Source organism: Pelobates fuscus, chromosome 5 (genome assembly GCF_036172605.1).
Source record: "Pelobates fuscus isolate aPelFus1 chromosome 5, aPelFus1.pri, whole genome shotgun sequence".
Classification (NCBI taxonomy): domain Eukaryota; kingdom Metazoa; phylum Chordata; class Amphibia; order Anura; family Pelobatidae; genus Pelobates; species Pelobates fuscus.
The window spans coordinates 64,648,857-64,664,202 of NC_086321.1; the positions used below are offsets into that span (position 1 = coordinate 64,648,857).

At 41.5% G+C, this 15,346-nt stretch overlaps 1 protein-coding gene across 3 annotated transcripts in view; it reads left to right on the forward strand.

Moving 5' to 3' along the window:
* NEDD4L (NEDD4 like E3 ubiquitin protein ligase) overlaps nt 1–15,346 on the forward strand; it is a 347,833-nt gene that overhangs the window by 172,411 nt on the left and 160,076 nt on the right. For all 3 annotated transcript variants that reach the window (XM_063453944.1, XM_063453945.1, XM_063453946.1), the window contains exon 3: nt 2,000–2,081. In XM_063453944.1, the coding sequence (XP_063310014.1) occupies nt 2,000–2,081 (82 nt within the window). The remainder of the gene's footprint in view (nt 1–1,999; nt 2,082–15,346) is intronic.

Sequence of the window (15,346 nt, forward strand, 5' to 3'; positions counted from 1 at the left end):
TTCAACACTTTATACACATTATAAGACCACTGGGGGGGACGCTCGTTCAGGCTATCCTTGGAGAAGGTGGCATTGCATCGCTAGAAGCTGGATGCTAAATTAGGGTGTGAACTAAGTAAAATTTCCACTCGTGTCCTCCATCCCATGCCGCCGGTGGCCATGCCAGGAGTGGTAGGTATGCGTCAGGCAGTGTTGCCTTAGAGGGCAATGGGAGACAAGATGAGCTCTACGCTTGGGGACGGTGACCCAGTGACATGCCCTGAGGCTATTTCTCCCTTAGAATAAGCTACTCGAATGAGCACAACACTGAGAGACCTATAGGGGTACATTGAGCCAGGGTTATCATTAACAATGCTGGTTGCACCTGATATGGTAAAACAAGTCACTGCATTATTGACCTCTCCTGAACTAGCATGAACATTTGAAGTGCAATAAAATAATATAGCTTAAGGCAACAGGCCAAAATCAAAATAAAACTATCAGAGCACAATTGCGTCCAGTGGGTGTAGTAGGTTGCCAGGGCATGCTGTCTGGTCATCGCCTGTGGTCTCCAGGGGTATGTTTACAGACTGATCTGCCGTGTCTTCTGATTGTGGTCGGCTCCTGTTGCCCTCCAGCTGTATAGAGCATCATGGTGTGTGGTCTTGATATTACCTCCTGCACTTTATGGGCCCAGTACTTGCGCCCTCGGTGGTGATTTATGGCAAACAGTGGGAGTCCTGGGGAGGTGAAATGTCCAGGTGTATGGCTGTGGAGTGAGGGTTTACCTCTGAGGGCTCTGTGCCCAGGAAGGCAGCCGTGGGTGCCAGATGTAATCAGTGGGTTTGTGGTTACTAGCTTCTGCAGGGATCCGTTGTGTGTGACTCAGGTACCGTAGATTGATTCAGGGCACGGGCGGAGGTGTCTGCAGGCAGGCGAAATTGTCAGCGTGGTCAGCGTTGGTCACATTGCCGCCATTTTGGTGCTCAGGCACACAGTGCACCACGCAGCGTAGGCCTGGTGAGAGGCCGATGGTAGGCTATGATTCTCCCCAGTGGGGACCGGGATAACCCCCCCGGTCCAAGGGGGGGGGAAGCGGGACCTGCGTGGCACGTCTCAAGGTCGCCACACGGCAGCCGGGCTCACCAACAGGACGGCGGCCGTCCGCCCCGCTCTTCACCCACACAGGCCCCAAAGCCCCGTATTGCCCACATAGGCTCCGAAACTTCCGATCTTGGGGACCGCAGTGCCGCCGGCAGCTACCCGGACACATGGGATATCTCCTGGGCTTCGATGCTGGTGGTAAACTTCCATATTTTTCCCTAGGGGAATAAGTTTTGCAGGAGCCCCTCTAGCCTGCGACCGGACAGCATGGCGGTCAGGCCCCGCCCCCCTCAATTCTTGTATTTTGTAACAGTCATGCATAGGAAGTACCATCTTCCCTGTAATCTTGTTCCCATATTCTTCACTGGGTGAATAACACACAGAATTAAGGAATACTCTGCATGCATTGAGGCATTCACATAGTAGGCACGTGTGCCATTGAAATGGCGTTGGGATTGTAAACATTATAGAAATGTGTTATATAATAATAATTGTGTTTATACAATTCATCTAGTAAATGGTGCACTTGCTGACTTGGGATACTCTGTCTGTTGGGACACTAGCTTTACTGAACCAATTTGTAACTTGAAGCACAAATATATTGATCAAGTAAAACATTTTTTTTTATTATACACACCTTGTCCCAGCCATTTTAATAACCGTTATATGCTCAGTATTTTTGTATTAATTTTTTTAACTATTTTATCCATTTTAAATTATAAAGTATATTTTCCTCAAGGTATTAAATTACATAATGTAAGGTCATTGTGGTTTAAGAAGCAGGTAAGTAATACTGTGAATATTCTAACATGCTTAAATTCATAGTCAATAATTCTGCATTTAAGGTGATTTTAGAAGTTACTTTTTAATGATGAATGCAAGGTTTTTCTTAATGTACATTTTATTTTTCTTACAGTGATCCTTATGTGAAATTGTCCTTGTATGTAGCTGATGAAAACCGAGAACTTGCTCTGGTACAAACCAAAACCATTAAAAAGGTAGGATATATTTCTCATTCACTTTTCTACACAAACATGTATTCTATTGGTGTTGTTTTCTTAAGGGAACACTAACGTGTTAAATACAAAGCTGTATTTTTAACATTTTAGTTAACACCTCCCCAACCCCTGCGGCACTCGAGGATTAAATAACCCTTTAAACACTCTCCTTAATCCCTCAGTGCGGCCTCCGCCTCCTCTGATGTCATCGTGAGGACCTAATGCACCGTGTGCACATTAGGCCTTCCACATGGAAAATACTTGAATCAATGCTTTCTTATGGGGCTTTATTAGGCGCTGTACGTTATCATGCAAAGTGTGCGAGTTAAACTCTGTGAAAAAGAAGGAAGAGCTTCTGGTAGACAGCCACTAGAGGCCGTTTTAACACAACAATTAAAATATTGCTGTTTCTCTAAAACTGCAGTGTTTTCAGCTGCATTGTTAAGGGGACAATGATAGTGCATTGAATTAGTCTTGTGTATGTTGTACTACCCTGGGAGAAAGTCATAAATATTTTATATATATATATATATATATATATATATATATATATATATATATATATATATATATATATATATATATATATATAATTATTATTATTTATTTTTTTTAAAGGTACACTATAAGTCCCCAGACCACCATATTGAGATGAAGTGGTCAGATGAAGTGGTCTGGGGGCATATTGTGTACATTTAAATAAAAAATTAATAATATATGACGCTCTCCCATTTTAATTTTTAAAGGGACAATCCAGGCACCCAGATCATTTCAGCTAAATGAAGTGGTCTGGGTGCTGTGACCGTTTTGCACTTAGTGCTGCAATGTTAAACATTGCACTTCTATAGAACTGCAATGTTTACATTGCAGCTCTAAGTCTGCCCTTAGTGGCTGTCTATCAGACATGCGCATTAGGTCTTCCCCGCCTGTTGACGTCTGCGTGGGAAGAGTGGATTCAGGTAAGGTAAGCAACTGAAGGGGTTTTAACCCCTTCAGCAACATGGGATAGGGGGCAGAAGGGGGGCACTCCAGGATTCTCTAGTGCCAGGAAATCGTCTTAGTTTTTTTGGCACTGGAGAGTCCCTTCAAGTACTAGAGAGTAGTACAGCATACATAAGACCAATTCAAGGCTCTGCACTCAGGACTTTGTCTTTCCTTCCATGATACGGTTTGTCAATGCTACATTGCCAGGAAATCTTAGGAAATGTAGTCTCTAAACATCTGCATTACTACAGCTAGCAGGCTTTGTCTGGTACCTATAACTTTCAAATATAAGCAATGCAACTTATAGGGTTACTCACCAAAGTGAGAACTCAAAGTGAATTTCAAATTTAAGGCCGAAGTAGCTTAACTGGAAGCATAGCTGAATTAGAGAATTTATCCGGTTCAATTATTTTGACCTTACATTTGAAACTCACTTTTAATTCTCATTTTAGCGAAAAACCCTGTTAGTATATAAATAAATTTTAAAGGCTTTGCTAATACATCACTGGGAACTGGCGTAATTCCCAGACACATGCATGCATGCATACATACATACCAAAGTGCACCCTATACCCTAGGATTTCCAGAACAGGGAATAACTTGGGTGTAACAAACAGGTGCTGAAAAGTTTGACTACACTTGCTTGATTTAAAATGATGATCCTTTTCATCAGAAGTTGAGTGAATCACACAGGCATGTTCATGTAAAAAGACCCAGCAAGTGCTATTTCACTAATCTTATATAAAGAAGAGTTGATTTTCTAATGCAATTGCAAGATGGCTTTATTTATTTATTTGGGCAATAGGAATGTCCCAAATTCCCCTCTACCTACCCAACTGCCCTGCCCTTTTTCTTTTTTTCTTTTTATTTATTTAATACATTTTTTTGCTTATTTCTGTCGTTCTACAAGAAGTTTAAGAAAGGGTCACAAAGTTGGAGCTTTAGTTAAACTCCACAGCCTTTGTCAACTTTATCATTAGCCGTCTAGCTCACTACTCGCCTCCCACCAGTGCGATCACAAGAGTCTGTGTAAGCACTGGCCTTGCACATGATTTCCAACATCTCTGGATACTGCAATGTTAGACATTTTAAGACGGCAGTGCTGTATAAGAAAACCCAGCAGTAACAACACAACTTTAAAAATGGTAAGTTACACTGGTCCCTGGTCCAGAAAAATGTGGGCGCCCCGATAGTTTAATGGAAGGTATCCTTCGAGTGGGAGCTGAGAGATTTATAAAGTAACAGAAGTTCAGACTTCCCAACTGCCCTACATCCGGTGAGAAGTCTCAATTTTGGGCTTCTATAACTGTCCTCAGAAGAATAGTGTGAGTGCATCATCTTAGACATGCTCATACAAAACTAAAGGGCACTAGGATTATAACCAGAGCTCTGTGCATGCTCATACCTTAATTGAGCCGACAAGCATTATTGACAGTCAGCCGGTTGCCCATTCATGAGAGCCTGTATGCCCCTTTTTTTGGTTGGCCTGCCTATTTGTTACCATTGACAGTTGCGGGTTGCCCATTTATGCTCAGTAACCCTGCTTTGATTTAAATGTCTTATTGTATGAGCGATATGAAAGAACCAATCCACTCAGAATTACATGTTGTAATACATACCGTCTCTAAACCCTTGCTTTGCAGTAAGGGTTTATGGAATATTTTAAATGTTCCCAATGAACCCACTCAAGTCTCCTCCATTTCCTGTTTTAGTGAACTGGAGAAACTGTAGATTCAGGGTTTTGTAGCAAATGTATGTATCCATCTTCAATCCAGGTAATTTAAAGATCTTTAATCCCTTTACAATCCATAAACCCGCAATCGTGCATACAGGATTTTAATCATTGCAAATGGAATTAAATGGCTGTCCAGACAGCAGAGCTGATTTTACTGTTTGAGCAGTGGCTCTGCTGAATTTGACTGGAGCCGCACAGGCCAGCTGGGAGATATACAGATCTCCCCACAAAGCCATGCGCCGCTCTCAGTACAGACTGCACCTCGGACGTCTGGAAGCAGCTCTCCGCAAATTCTACCCCCTGACTCAGAGAGCAGGCGGGTGTATTCAGAGGGGTCTGCACCCAGCCAGAGGTGCTGATCCCACTGGCAGATCACCGGTTGATCAGGGAAAGTGCTGGATATATATAGTCGCACCAGTCTTCATGGAGGTTGGACAGAGAAACACAGCCTGCCAACACACAATCTGCTCCCACACACACTGTCACATTTTTACACTCACCCCTCACACACCGTCAACCACCCACAGGCACCAATCACACAGTCCTTAATCACACAGTCACCATGTCACAGTTCCATTGCCATAGTCAACACCCACCATACAATACTATTGAAATGGCTATATTGTCTGTTTAAGCTGCATTGTGTGTTTCAAAATAGTGTAATGTTTATTTATTTTTATGCTTTGGGAAATCCGTTCTATAGAGATTTATAAGTATGAAAATGTTTGAGAAGCAGCGGTATACAGAACCTATACAACAAAGGAAGGTGTCACATTACAGCATAAGGCAAGCTTTAACTTTCCAAACCTGAGAAAATGTAGCTTGTAGTAGTACTTTATTGAAATTTCCATTACACACCACGTGTCATAAATCACTTGTTATAAAGCAATAATCATAATACTTGTATTCAGGAGAAATACTACCAGAGATATCCTATCAGCAGCTGTTTTCAAGCAGAGAGTTTGGTTATGGCCTAACGGTAAGGAAAGCTTTACTATGTGGCCAACAAAAATAAATCATAAACTCACCTTCTCTTGGTAGCCTGAACCTCCTCCACTGATGTTACTCCCTCGCACTTGAGCGGTAGGACTGAGGCAGGGCTTGGGTGTCACATAGGGTGGATGTGCCGTCATACGGGTCACCAGCATTCACATTGCAGAATTAACCCCTTCCCTACGAAGAAAGGCTGCAACGTTGTTAGGGCAGCAGTCCCCCTGCAGCCAATCCCACCCATACACATTATCTGATCACTTGACTTGGATCGGTGTTATTGGCAGATTAACTGCCTGGGTTATCAGGCAGATCCCCCAATATATAACTAGTAAAATATCAATAAATACACACTTAGCATGAGAATTCTACGTCTCTCTCTCTCTCTCTCATCAATCAAACTACACTTAGTGTCATTATGTATATATATAAAAATGTAATTCTAAGTGTTCATGTATGTATTATTTTTTACAAAATTTAGATTTTATTCTATATTGAGGAACCTGCTTGCAAGCCCTATATTTGACCATGTAACTTTCCAAAAACTTATGAGGCATTTTGGGTACTCTTGAGACATTGTTGAACACATATGTGTATTTTATTGCAGTAAAAGACAATCACAGTTAAAAAGCCATGCAGAACTCAAGACAACTTAAAGGGATACTATAGTGCTAAGAATACAAATCTGCACCCACTCCTCCCGCACATTCCCTGATGGGGGGAGTGCATTCTTCCCAATAGCAGAAGTGCAAGTGCTTTATATTGCACTTATTGCTTGTGTAACTGTGTTTTTTTCTATATTTGTTTTAAGTTGCTTTCCTTCATTAAATACTGTACTTTCCTGAGTGTTGAATTCATGGTGTCCCAATCACTCTGTTGCCAAATGTATCACAGCTTGCCCGAACAGATTCTGGTTCGATCTAGAATACTGCTTGGAAAATCTGGTATTAGGAGCAATTCAGCACTCTGCATTCCATTATATAAATATTCATACGATTTGTCCTCTCATTGCTCACTCTTAAAAATAGCACTTTGTTTTTACGCTTTTTAAATGCACTTAAATAATGTATTGTTTTTATATGTATAGAAAGAACATTGCAATAATCTTAATATAAGGATTGGATGAATGCGGCAGAAACAGGCCACTATATCTAAAAATATTATGGAATTTAAATACCTTCCACACCAGATTGTGCATGTTTAAACACATACAATACATTACAGGGCATTCAAGCCCATGTGTGAGCGCTTTAACAGTGCACTTCCCATGCGTAGACTTGATTGGCTTCAGTTATAGTCTATTTATTAATTCAGCAGTATGTACTGTAAAAGGAGCATCGGAATAGAATAAGGAAGACAGCCTAAGAACAAGAACTATGGACCCTCAGCGGTATCTCTAGGTCTTCCCATTGGACTTCTCTTGGCTTCAAGCACTTCTTTTGGCTTCAACCGAGTATATTTTCCAATGGAAAAACAATATATAGTCTATTGAACAATTATTAGTATATTTTAATAGCATATTTAAGTATGCTTTTTTTCATTGGGGATATATCTATAAATAGCTTGCAAAAGCTGCAGATATCTTGTCTGCTGCCTTTGAAAGCCCTCCCCTACCATCCCTTCCCAGACTTTCTGTGACTGTCCAATCACAAGAAGTCTTTGCAAGGTAGGTTCTCGGGGCAACTGCTGCCTCTTGAATTTAGCTCCACTGGGCTAACCAAACCAGGAAGTAACAAGACCAGTTTGTCTGACATCGGTTGGGTCAAATCAGGGTTAAATGAATAAATATCAAGTTTCAAAATGTTAACTAAATTGGCTGATTTGGAATATAAAATTAAACTCTTTTTATAGTCTTACTAGGGTCATTGCATTCAGATTTCAAACCGTTACATTTCAATGTTAAGTCAATACACTGTTTTGTACTGGAAACATTGTGTTGTGAAAAACATTTTAATTCTTAACCTGCTGTAGTACAAACAAAACCAAACTAAAACCATTGTTAGTGGTTTCTGCTACAGTATATACATATTGGGCGATTATTGTAGCTTTTATTATAATTAACCAACTCTCTGATGCTACAGGCGCTTGGCAATGGTCGAATTCATGGGATGGAGGAGGTAATCTGAAGTGCTAGTGCTGTATACTTGTTGTTTGTCTGAATGATGCTGTCTGTAGTATATGTGCCAAGCTACTTTCCATCATTAAATACTGTACTGTGTTTTTCAGTGAATGCATTACAGCTATTTGTTTACGCTTATGTTGCTAGGTTCATACCAGCTCACCTGAACTGCATCTGGTCTCAGCCAGCACGCTGCTTGGGAAATATTGTTTTGAACATTTTAGCTCTGTTAGATTTGTTTATGATTTATTTTCTATTGAGAGGGATTAACAGTTTGAGGTTCAGTCTGCTTAAGGAACACCCAACGGTGTACTTAAGTGGTTGTGGTGCCCCCCTTGCATTGCAACATTGTAATTATTTTAGAATTTCGGATGCGTTTGGAGGCTGCTAGTGAGTTTGCTGTTTGGGGTAGGTTTCTTGTGGTGCTGTTTTGGGGGTAAACTGTGTGGTGTTGTTTATGACCGTGTGTAGGGAGGTTGCTTGTGAAGTTTTGTGGGGGTAGCTGCTTGTGCATGTGTAAGTTTGCATTTGGGAGGGAGGCTGCTTGAGTAGTTGCATGTAGGGGAGGCTGTTTGTCGTTTAGTGTGTGGAGAGGCATATAAGTGGTGGAGAGGGGTTGTAGTGTCTTTTTTTTTTTTTTTTAAAGGGGATAAGGACTGTAAAGCATGTGTTTGGTGATGGGATCTGTGCTGCATGTGTGGAGATATGGGGGCTGTAGTGTCTGTGGGGGTGATGGAGGTTGTATTCTATTGGGATATGGAGGGTATTGGGGCAAGTATATACTTAAAGCTTGTTTTTTTTTTTTTCCACATTTTGGATCCTGAGTGCTGGATCCTGATCCCTTTTGGTCTGATGGAAGATGCTTCTTGTTTGGACCAATGGTGGATGCAGGCACCTCTTTCCAGCGTGCGCTGGTAATGTATCAGAGCTTTGCCATGGTAACCTGCGGCACAGATCTGATACAGTAGAAAGAGCAGAGAACTTGGTCTGCAACTGCAGTTGGTGCTGAACAAGATATCTGGATCCTTCCTAACCCCCGGCACCAGGACTGCATGGCTGCTGAGGAAAATATTCCCTCTGGGCTGGCGCTTGAAGCAGGGCAAGACCCTTGATCTCTTCTGTTGACCTTGGCCTATGTCCATTGTGACCTATTAGGTGCAGTTTGCCCAGTTTGTCTAATGGTCAGTCATTGCCTGCTCATAAACCACTGGTTTATTTCATATGCTTGGGGAAAAAAAGAAAAAAAGACCAAGTTAAGTTAATGAAAAAATATCTTGGCATATTTAATTTTATATAATCCAGATCACTTATTATATGGCATATTACAGGATTTCCCCCCATTTATGCAGATTAAGGCTCCTCCCCCCCCCCCCCCCCCCTTTCATCCTGTTGGGGTCTGAATATTCATGCACTGTATTTTAAAGCCGATGTAAGTGCAGTGAATGGCTAAGAATTCTCATCTTGGTTCCTGCAGAGACATGCTTATTTTTGTGTTTTCATTTGTTTCATGGTTCTGCATTTTATCTTCATATCTACAATGCATATCTGCATACAATACATTAAAAAGTGAGGTCAATTTCGGTTTACAATGTTTCTTTTAAGCAAGGAAGCAGATTGTTAATGTTATGCTTTGCTGATACAGTTTATATAGCTATATAGCTAAAAATAATTGGACACATTCCTGCAATTCCTATGGCTACAAAGACTTGTAAGCTTTCAGTGCCGTCCCCTTGTGTCTAGAGATAGCACAGCCATCAAGGCAAACGTATGTGACCCCCAAGAGTCCTGTGCTACGGCTGGCCTTGTTACACACCAACAAGCTTTGATCTTCTCCTAAGTGTCCAAGCTGATTTACTATACACACTCTGCGTGTGATTATATTGGCATGAGGCTACATCAGATCATCAGAGGTTGCAAGTTAGGCCGTTCTTGACAGCAGTAAAGGGATTTATACACATATTGACTTTGTCTTTACTTTAAAATGCTTGGTTTTGACCTTAAAGGGACACTCCGGGCACCAATAATGCATTTGATGGTTTTGGCCTCATTAATATGCTGATTGTATTTTTTTTTTTTTTAATTGTATTTTTTTTTTGCTCAAATATTTATAGTTTTTGCACAGAATAAATGTTTTACTGAATGCAGCACCATAGGCCTGCCTATTTAGCCACGCCCCTAACCCCATAAAGACTTCTTTATCAAAGTATGCACACATCTCAACCCCAAAAGCACAAATTGAACTACTTTTAATTCACAACCTGGATGTAGACAGAGGAACTATAAACAGATAGTGATATCCTTACTATGTGTCTCTATAGGTGTCCTCTCCTTCTTTTGCAGGTTGTTTTGCAGTTCAGGTCACTCTCAGTGGGTGAGCTGTGTGAGCTTCCTTTAATAAGGAAGTATTTTTCGGGAGTAAGGGGTGTGGCTAAAGAGTGTCACTTTAATCACATCACCCCAAATCTCGAAAAAGAAGTACGTAAAATATAAAACCAAAATATACAAACAGGGACACGATAGTTGGCTAAAACATTCAAGGATACTGTTATAAACAGTATGACCAATCCAATGCGTCCGTGATTAGAAACAAGCCTTCTGGGCTGGTGTTTGCAACCAAATTGCAGTGTCTTATTTAGTTTTATAATATTAAGTGGTAAATAGGAATCAATGCTATTAATTGCTTTTGACCAAAATGGCAAGACTGTTTGACTCATACTCTATACACCCACATACACATCAGTTTTCTGAAAGGCAACCATAATGTGTCCGGCAACTGTATCATGTGTCACATGTGACCTTTTATATTGCAGACTATTACTTCAGATTATTGTGATGTTTTTGTGTCTACTGTACAGGTTTGTTTTTTTTGTGCATAGATCTGTGAACAAACGCCATAACACCATAAACCTCATAAGTCTACTCTCGTTAGCTGGAAATGTTGGATTTGACTGTTTGTTTTCATAGTTTATCATGTTTCTCTTGCAGATTAAAAATAAATTTAAAATAAAAATCATCTTTTCCGTTTTAGGTTATAATATTTATTCTGGGGTTTATTTAATAAACAGCAGATTGTAGTGAATCGTGAACCAAAACAAAATATTTAGACCAAACATTCGGAAACATTCGGACTTGGATATGTATTTCAGGTTTGCTATTTTAGCTGTAAGTTTGCAATATGTTTATTAATTCTACATAATACCAACTTGCTCCTCTAAACACTCCTCAGTGTGCTCTGTTTTATATCCTTTATGGGTCCCGCCAGTCTAGCTTCACACTTCTTACCACGGTAACACCTGTTCTAGATAAGGCGTTTAGTCTGCCCATAGCCACATCGCTCTATATAGACTTGATATCTTGAAACATGTCCTCACACTACTGAGTGTCAGCAGATAAAAGCACACACTTCCTGTGATTGTAATGTGGTATTTCTCGTTTCATACCACAGTACGTTTTCATCAGCCTATCTCCCATATTTAAAGCATGTTCTACGTTTATTGACTTTTACACATACAGCCATGTCCCAGCCATAACCTTTCTCTTTGCAAACTCCATATAACTATATTCTCACTCGTTTAGTGAAGGTTCCGTGAATTTTTACCATTGTTTCTGAATGTATGAATGAGTGCATGTATAAAGGGGTAGTTTGTCGATGGTAGTAGTGGATGGGTTGTTCACACAGTGACTCAAGGTTAATTACTGGCAGAGAAGAGAAAATTATGGTTGTATGGTAAGCCACGCAGACACATTTGGGCTCTTTCACTTTGACTAAAGACACTAAACTACGCATCTGGGCATTCATGGTGCAGAAATATTCCGGAATGCATAAAGATACACTCAAAATATTGATTTCATTTGATTAAATCTGACGCAAAAAAACAAACAAACATTTTCTTTCCCCCCCCCCCCCCCCAAGCCCTCAATTCTAGATTTTCCAAAAAGCCAAAGCCAGTCCATTTATTCCCTTTCATTGACCACTTACCTTGTTCAAATATCTACTAAGGCATACCTTATATGTCAACCATAGTATAAACTTTCTCATTAATAGAGGCCACCGCAATTACGAACCACCTTCGGGGTCAGCGATGGATTTTATGAGGCTGAAGGTCAATTGTTGGCTAAATAATATTGAGACCCCTCTAGATTTGGAGTCTGTTGAAGCCTGGAATTGGTATGGGAAATTTATTGTCTGGTAGCGACATGGATCATGAAGTGCGTTTCTTGCAAACATATAATGTCCCCTCTTAGACGGTCTATCTCTGTATATAATGCATGCCTCTTAAACGGGGCGTTTAGCCCTCACAACATTATGTGAGATTAATAGTATAGTTTTTTGCTTTATCGTGCACCCCTCTGGGCCTCCCAGACCCCGGTGCCCCTCCCCCCCCCCCCCCCCCCTGATTGCTCAGTAGGTTATACAGCAAGGAAAGAGGGAAAATAGAAAGTAGAAGAATGAAAAGTAGAAAAGAGTAAGAACAGTTAAGGTTATTGGTCATTGTGTGCTCCCCCCGGTGATCCACAATCTGATTTGAACGTGCCGAGTGAGACCTCTCCGCCCCCTTGGGGGTTCTTGGTGTATTCTAAACAGGCTGGTGCACTGCCAGGGCTCACTCGTCACAGGTGAATCGGCAAGGCATTGTATAACATAACTAAAGATAACAACCGGCAACTGTACTTGTATCCAGAAATATGCATTACATTTTCTATGCTATATACATTCGGTGCAAATGTAGGTCACCTTCCGCGTTTTTGGTGTCAGAATCTTTACTTGGTAACTAGAGGGAATACACCGGAAAGACATGGGAGAGGTTAATGCCCATATACAGGCTATAGTTAGTATCCGCCACCTATTGTGGCATTGAAGAGTTGGTATGGGTCGGTAAGACTCAATAGTATATTTCAGATATGGTGTTAACTGTTGGCCCTGGGCCCACGTTATATGTCCGGTAACTTTCTATGTGTTTCTCATATAGCTGCCTGCTCTACTAAAAACATTGGATTGGATTAGGTTAGGGAAGGGCACAGCATCATGTGTGGTCCCAAACACGGTGAATCTCTTATGAGGATGAGTAATCCTATGATACGTGGGAAAAATTGCACAGTGAAACATGCTCATAGATTAGGATTCTGAGGTATAGTGGCACAGTGATTGCATGATAACCTGTGACCCAGGGCATGGGGCTTGTGCTTGTTGACCTATAATTCGTGTCACTGTTATCGGGGCACTTGGCTACTGACTACCAACGTCAAAGGGGGGAGGATATGACGGAGGTCTTGATTATAAACATTGCATAATTCGTAGTAATATAACCAGTCCTACAAATGGAGGAACAAAAAATTGCACAGTTAAACATGCTCACGAGTCAGAAGTTTGCCACACGTCCATTGTTCGTTTGTTTTGTTCCAATATCTCTGCCTGCTTGTATGGGGTACATGGTGTTTTGGGAATCTCGTTCTCTAAGTTTCACAGCAAGTCCCTGTCTCCCGATCTCCATCTATTCATTGTTACGAGAATAGTTCACTTGATCCGAAGAGGTGAAACATTGCACACCAATAGTGCCGTGGACAATTGGAATATCCAGGAATGCTATCACAGTATCAGGAACCCCCAAAACTGAGCTCTATTTACTCCGCCAACATATCCTCAATCCAATTAGTATAGAGTGTCGTCTGGCAGGAGTTGTAATCCACAGGTTTCAAAGTCCCAAAGGTGCTGATAAGGTGAGACAATACGTTCACTCCACCTGTGTCTTATTCTATTGTGTTGGTTCCCAATTCTGTTGTAGAGCACAGAGAGTCATGGACTGATGTAGCATAGAGCGGTATCATGGGAAACTGTATCATGTAGAGATTGTGTTCCATAGGAAAGGTATGTCCCAAAATGTAGTTTGGAAGAAAAACATTGCACTCCGTCAGTGCCGTAGCATTAGATCAATGACATATAGGTTATAAGAATGATTTCGGGTACATTCTTTGTTGTACATACAACAAGGGCATTTCGCATGACCCACTGGGATCTCGTGTCGCTGAGTTTAGCGGTTCACAGGATGCAATTCAGCCGCCAATTGTAGTGGTCTGCTTGTGTTCGATGCTGGTCTTTCGTGAGATATTTCCCACATTCGCAAGAGTGAGAAGCCGTCTTGTAGGGTAAGTATCTGGTTGGTCTGCCCATTACAGTCACCAGAAGGCACGTGTGGAATCCCCACCTGTAGGCCACTTGATGTTTATCTTCATGGTTATCGGTGTAAAGCTCTTTCTGAGTGCCAGTGTAGCTAGGGAAATATTGGCGAACACCTGAATGTTGGCGTATTCGCCCGGTAACTCCCTGGCTGATCTGCATGCTCTTAAGACTGCTTCCTTGACGTGGTAGTAGTGGGCACGGAGAAGTACATCTCGATGAATCCTGTCAAGCAGGAACATGTCCACAGGGATGTCAGGGCATAGGGCGCGAAATAGGCTTGTAGCATACAGCATACCTGTAGGTCCCAAAATGTTGTGGTCTCCGGCACTCCACGGAGTCTGAGATTGTTACAGCGGGAATGCTGCAATTGAGTTGTGTGCCATAGCGAAGTCAGCCATTTTAGACTCCAAGTGTGAGGTCCATGCGCCAGTGTCCTGTATGTCCTTCCTTAAGTCTGGGATAGACGCCTGAATTTGGTGATTAATTGTTCAGATTGGGCATTCAGAATTTGCTGGGTAATTGCTGGTGTCAGAGAGGCTTCCTTGTCCCTAGTTTCTGACAAAGCTGGGCTTGAGTCCCTGCTTCTTCTGCCATCGTGTAAGCTGCCTTGCACGGCCTGTAGCTTAGCCTGCGATTTGGCTGTTAAAAAGAATGATTTATCCCAATGTTTCTTCCCTTTGTGGTGAGACATTATGGGGTTGTGTTAATGTCCTTGTCTGGTTGTGTTTACCAGTTGTTAATGCCTATTTTGCCATCTGCCTGCTCGGAGCTCAGCTCTCATGTGACGTCAACTCTGCGCCTCACCTACCTCCCCCCCCAGTTAGGTTTTTGAGGTATGGACATATCACAAATAAGCCCACCCAGCATTGGTTTGTGATAACTGTTGTTCAATCTGGGAAAAGGTTCCATTAGTAAACCGTATAAGTGGAACTGCTGAATATCACAGCTACTAATAACCTATTGGTAGTTCTATTTACAGTTTCATAAATGCACTATACACAGCATTCCCTCAAGCTGTTGATCGCTCCCGGGTGCAGCATCTAGAAGAGTCAGGCGGTGGACTTGCACTTTGTGTGCACATGGCTTAGGCCATACAAATATTTGTACTGTCAAAGGAAGGAGATTACATTGCTCATTTGATGTCCTGGACAAAAGGGGCAGGCTTTAAAGCAGCAGCAGCATTTTTTTTAGTTTGTAAATATCCATAGTTCTAAACAAATCTGTATTTCCATACAAGGGACATCATCTATATGGGATAT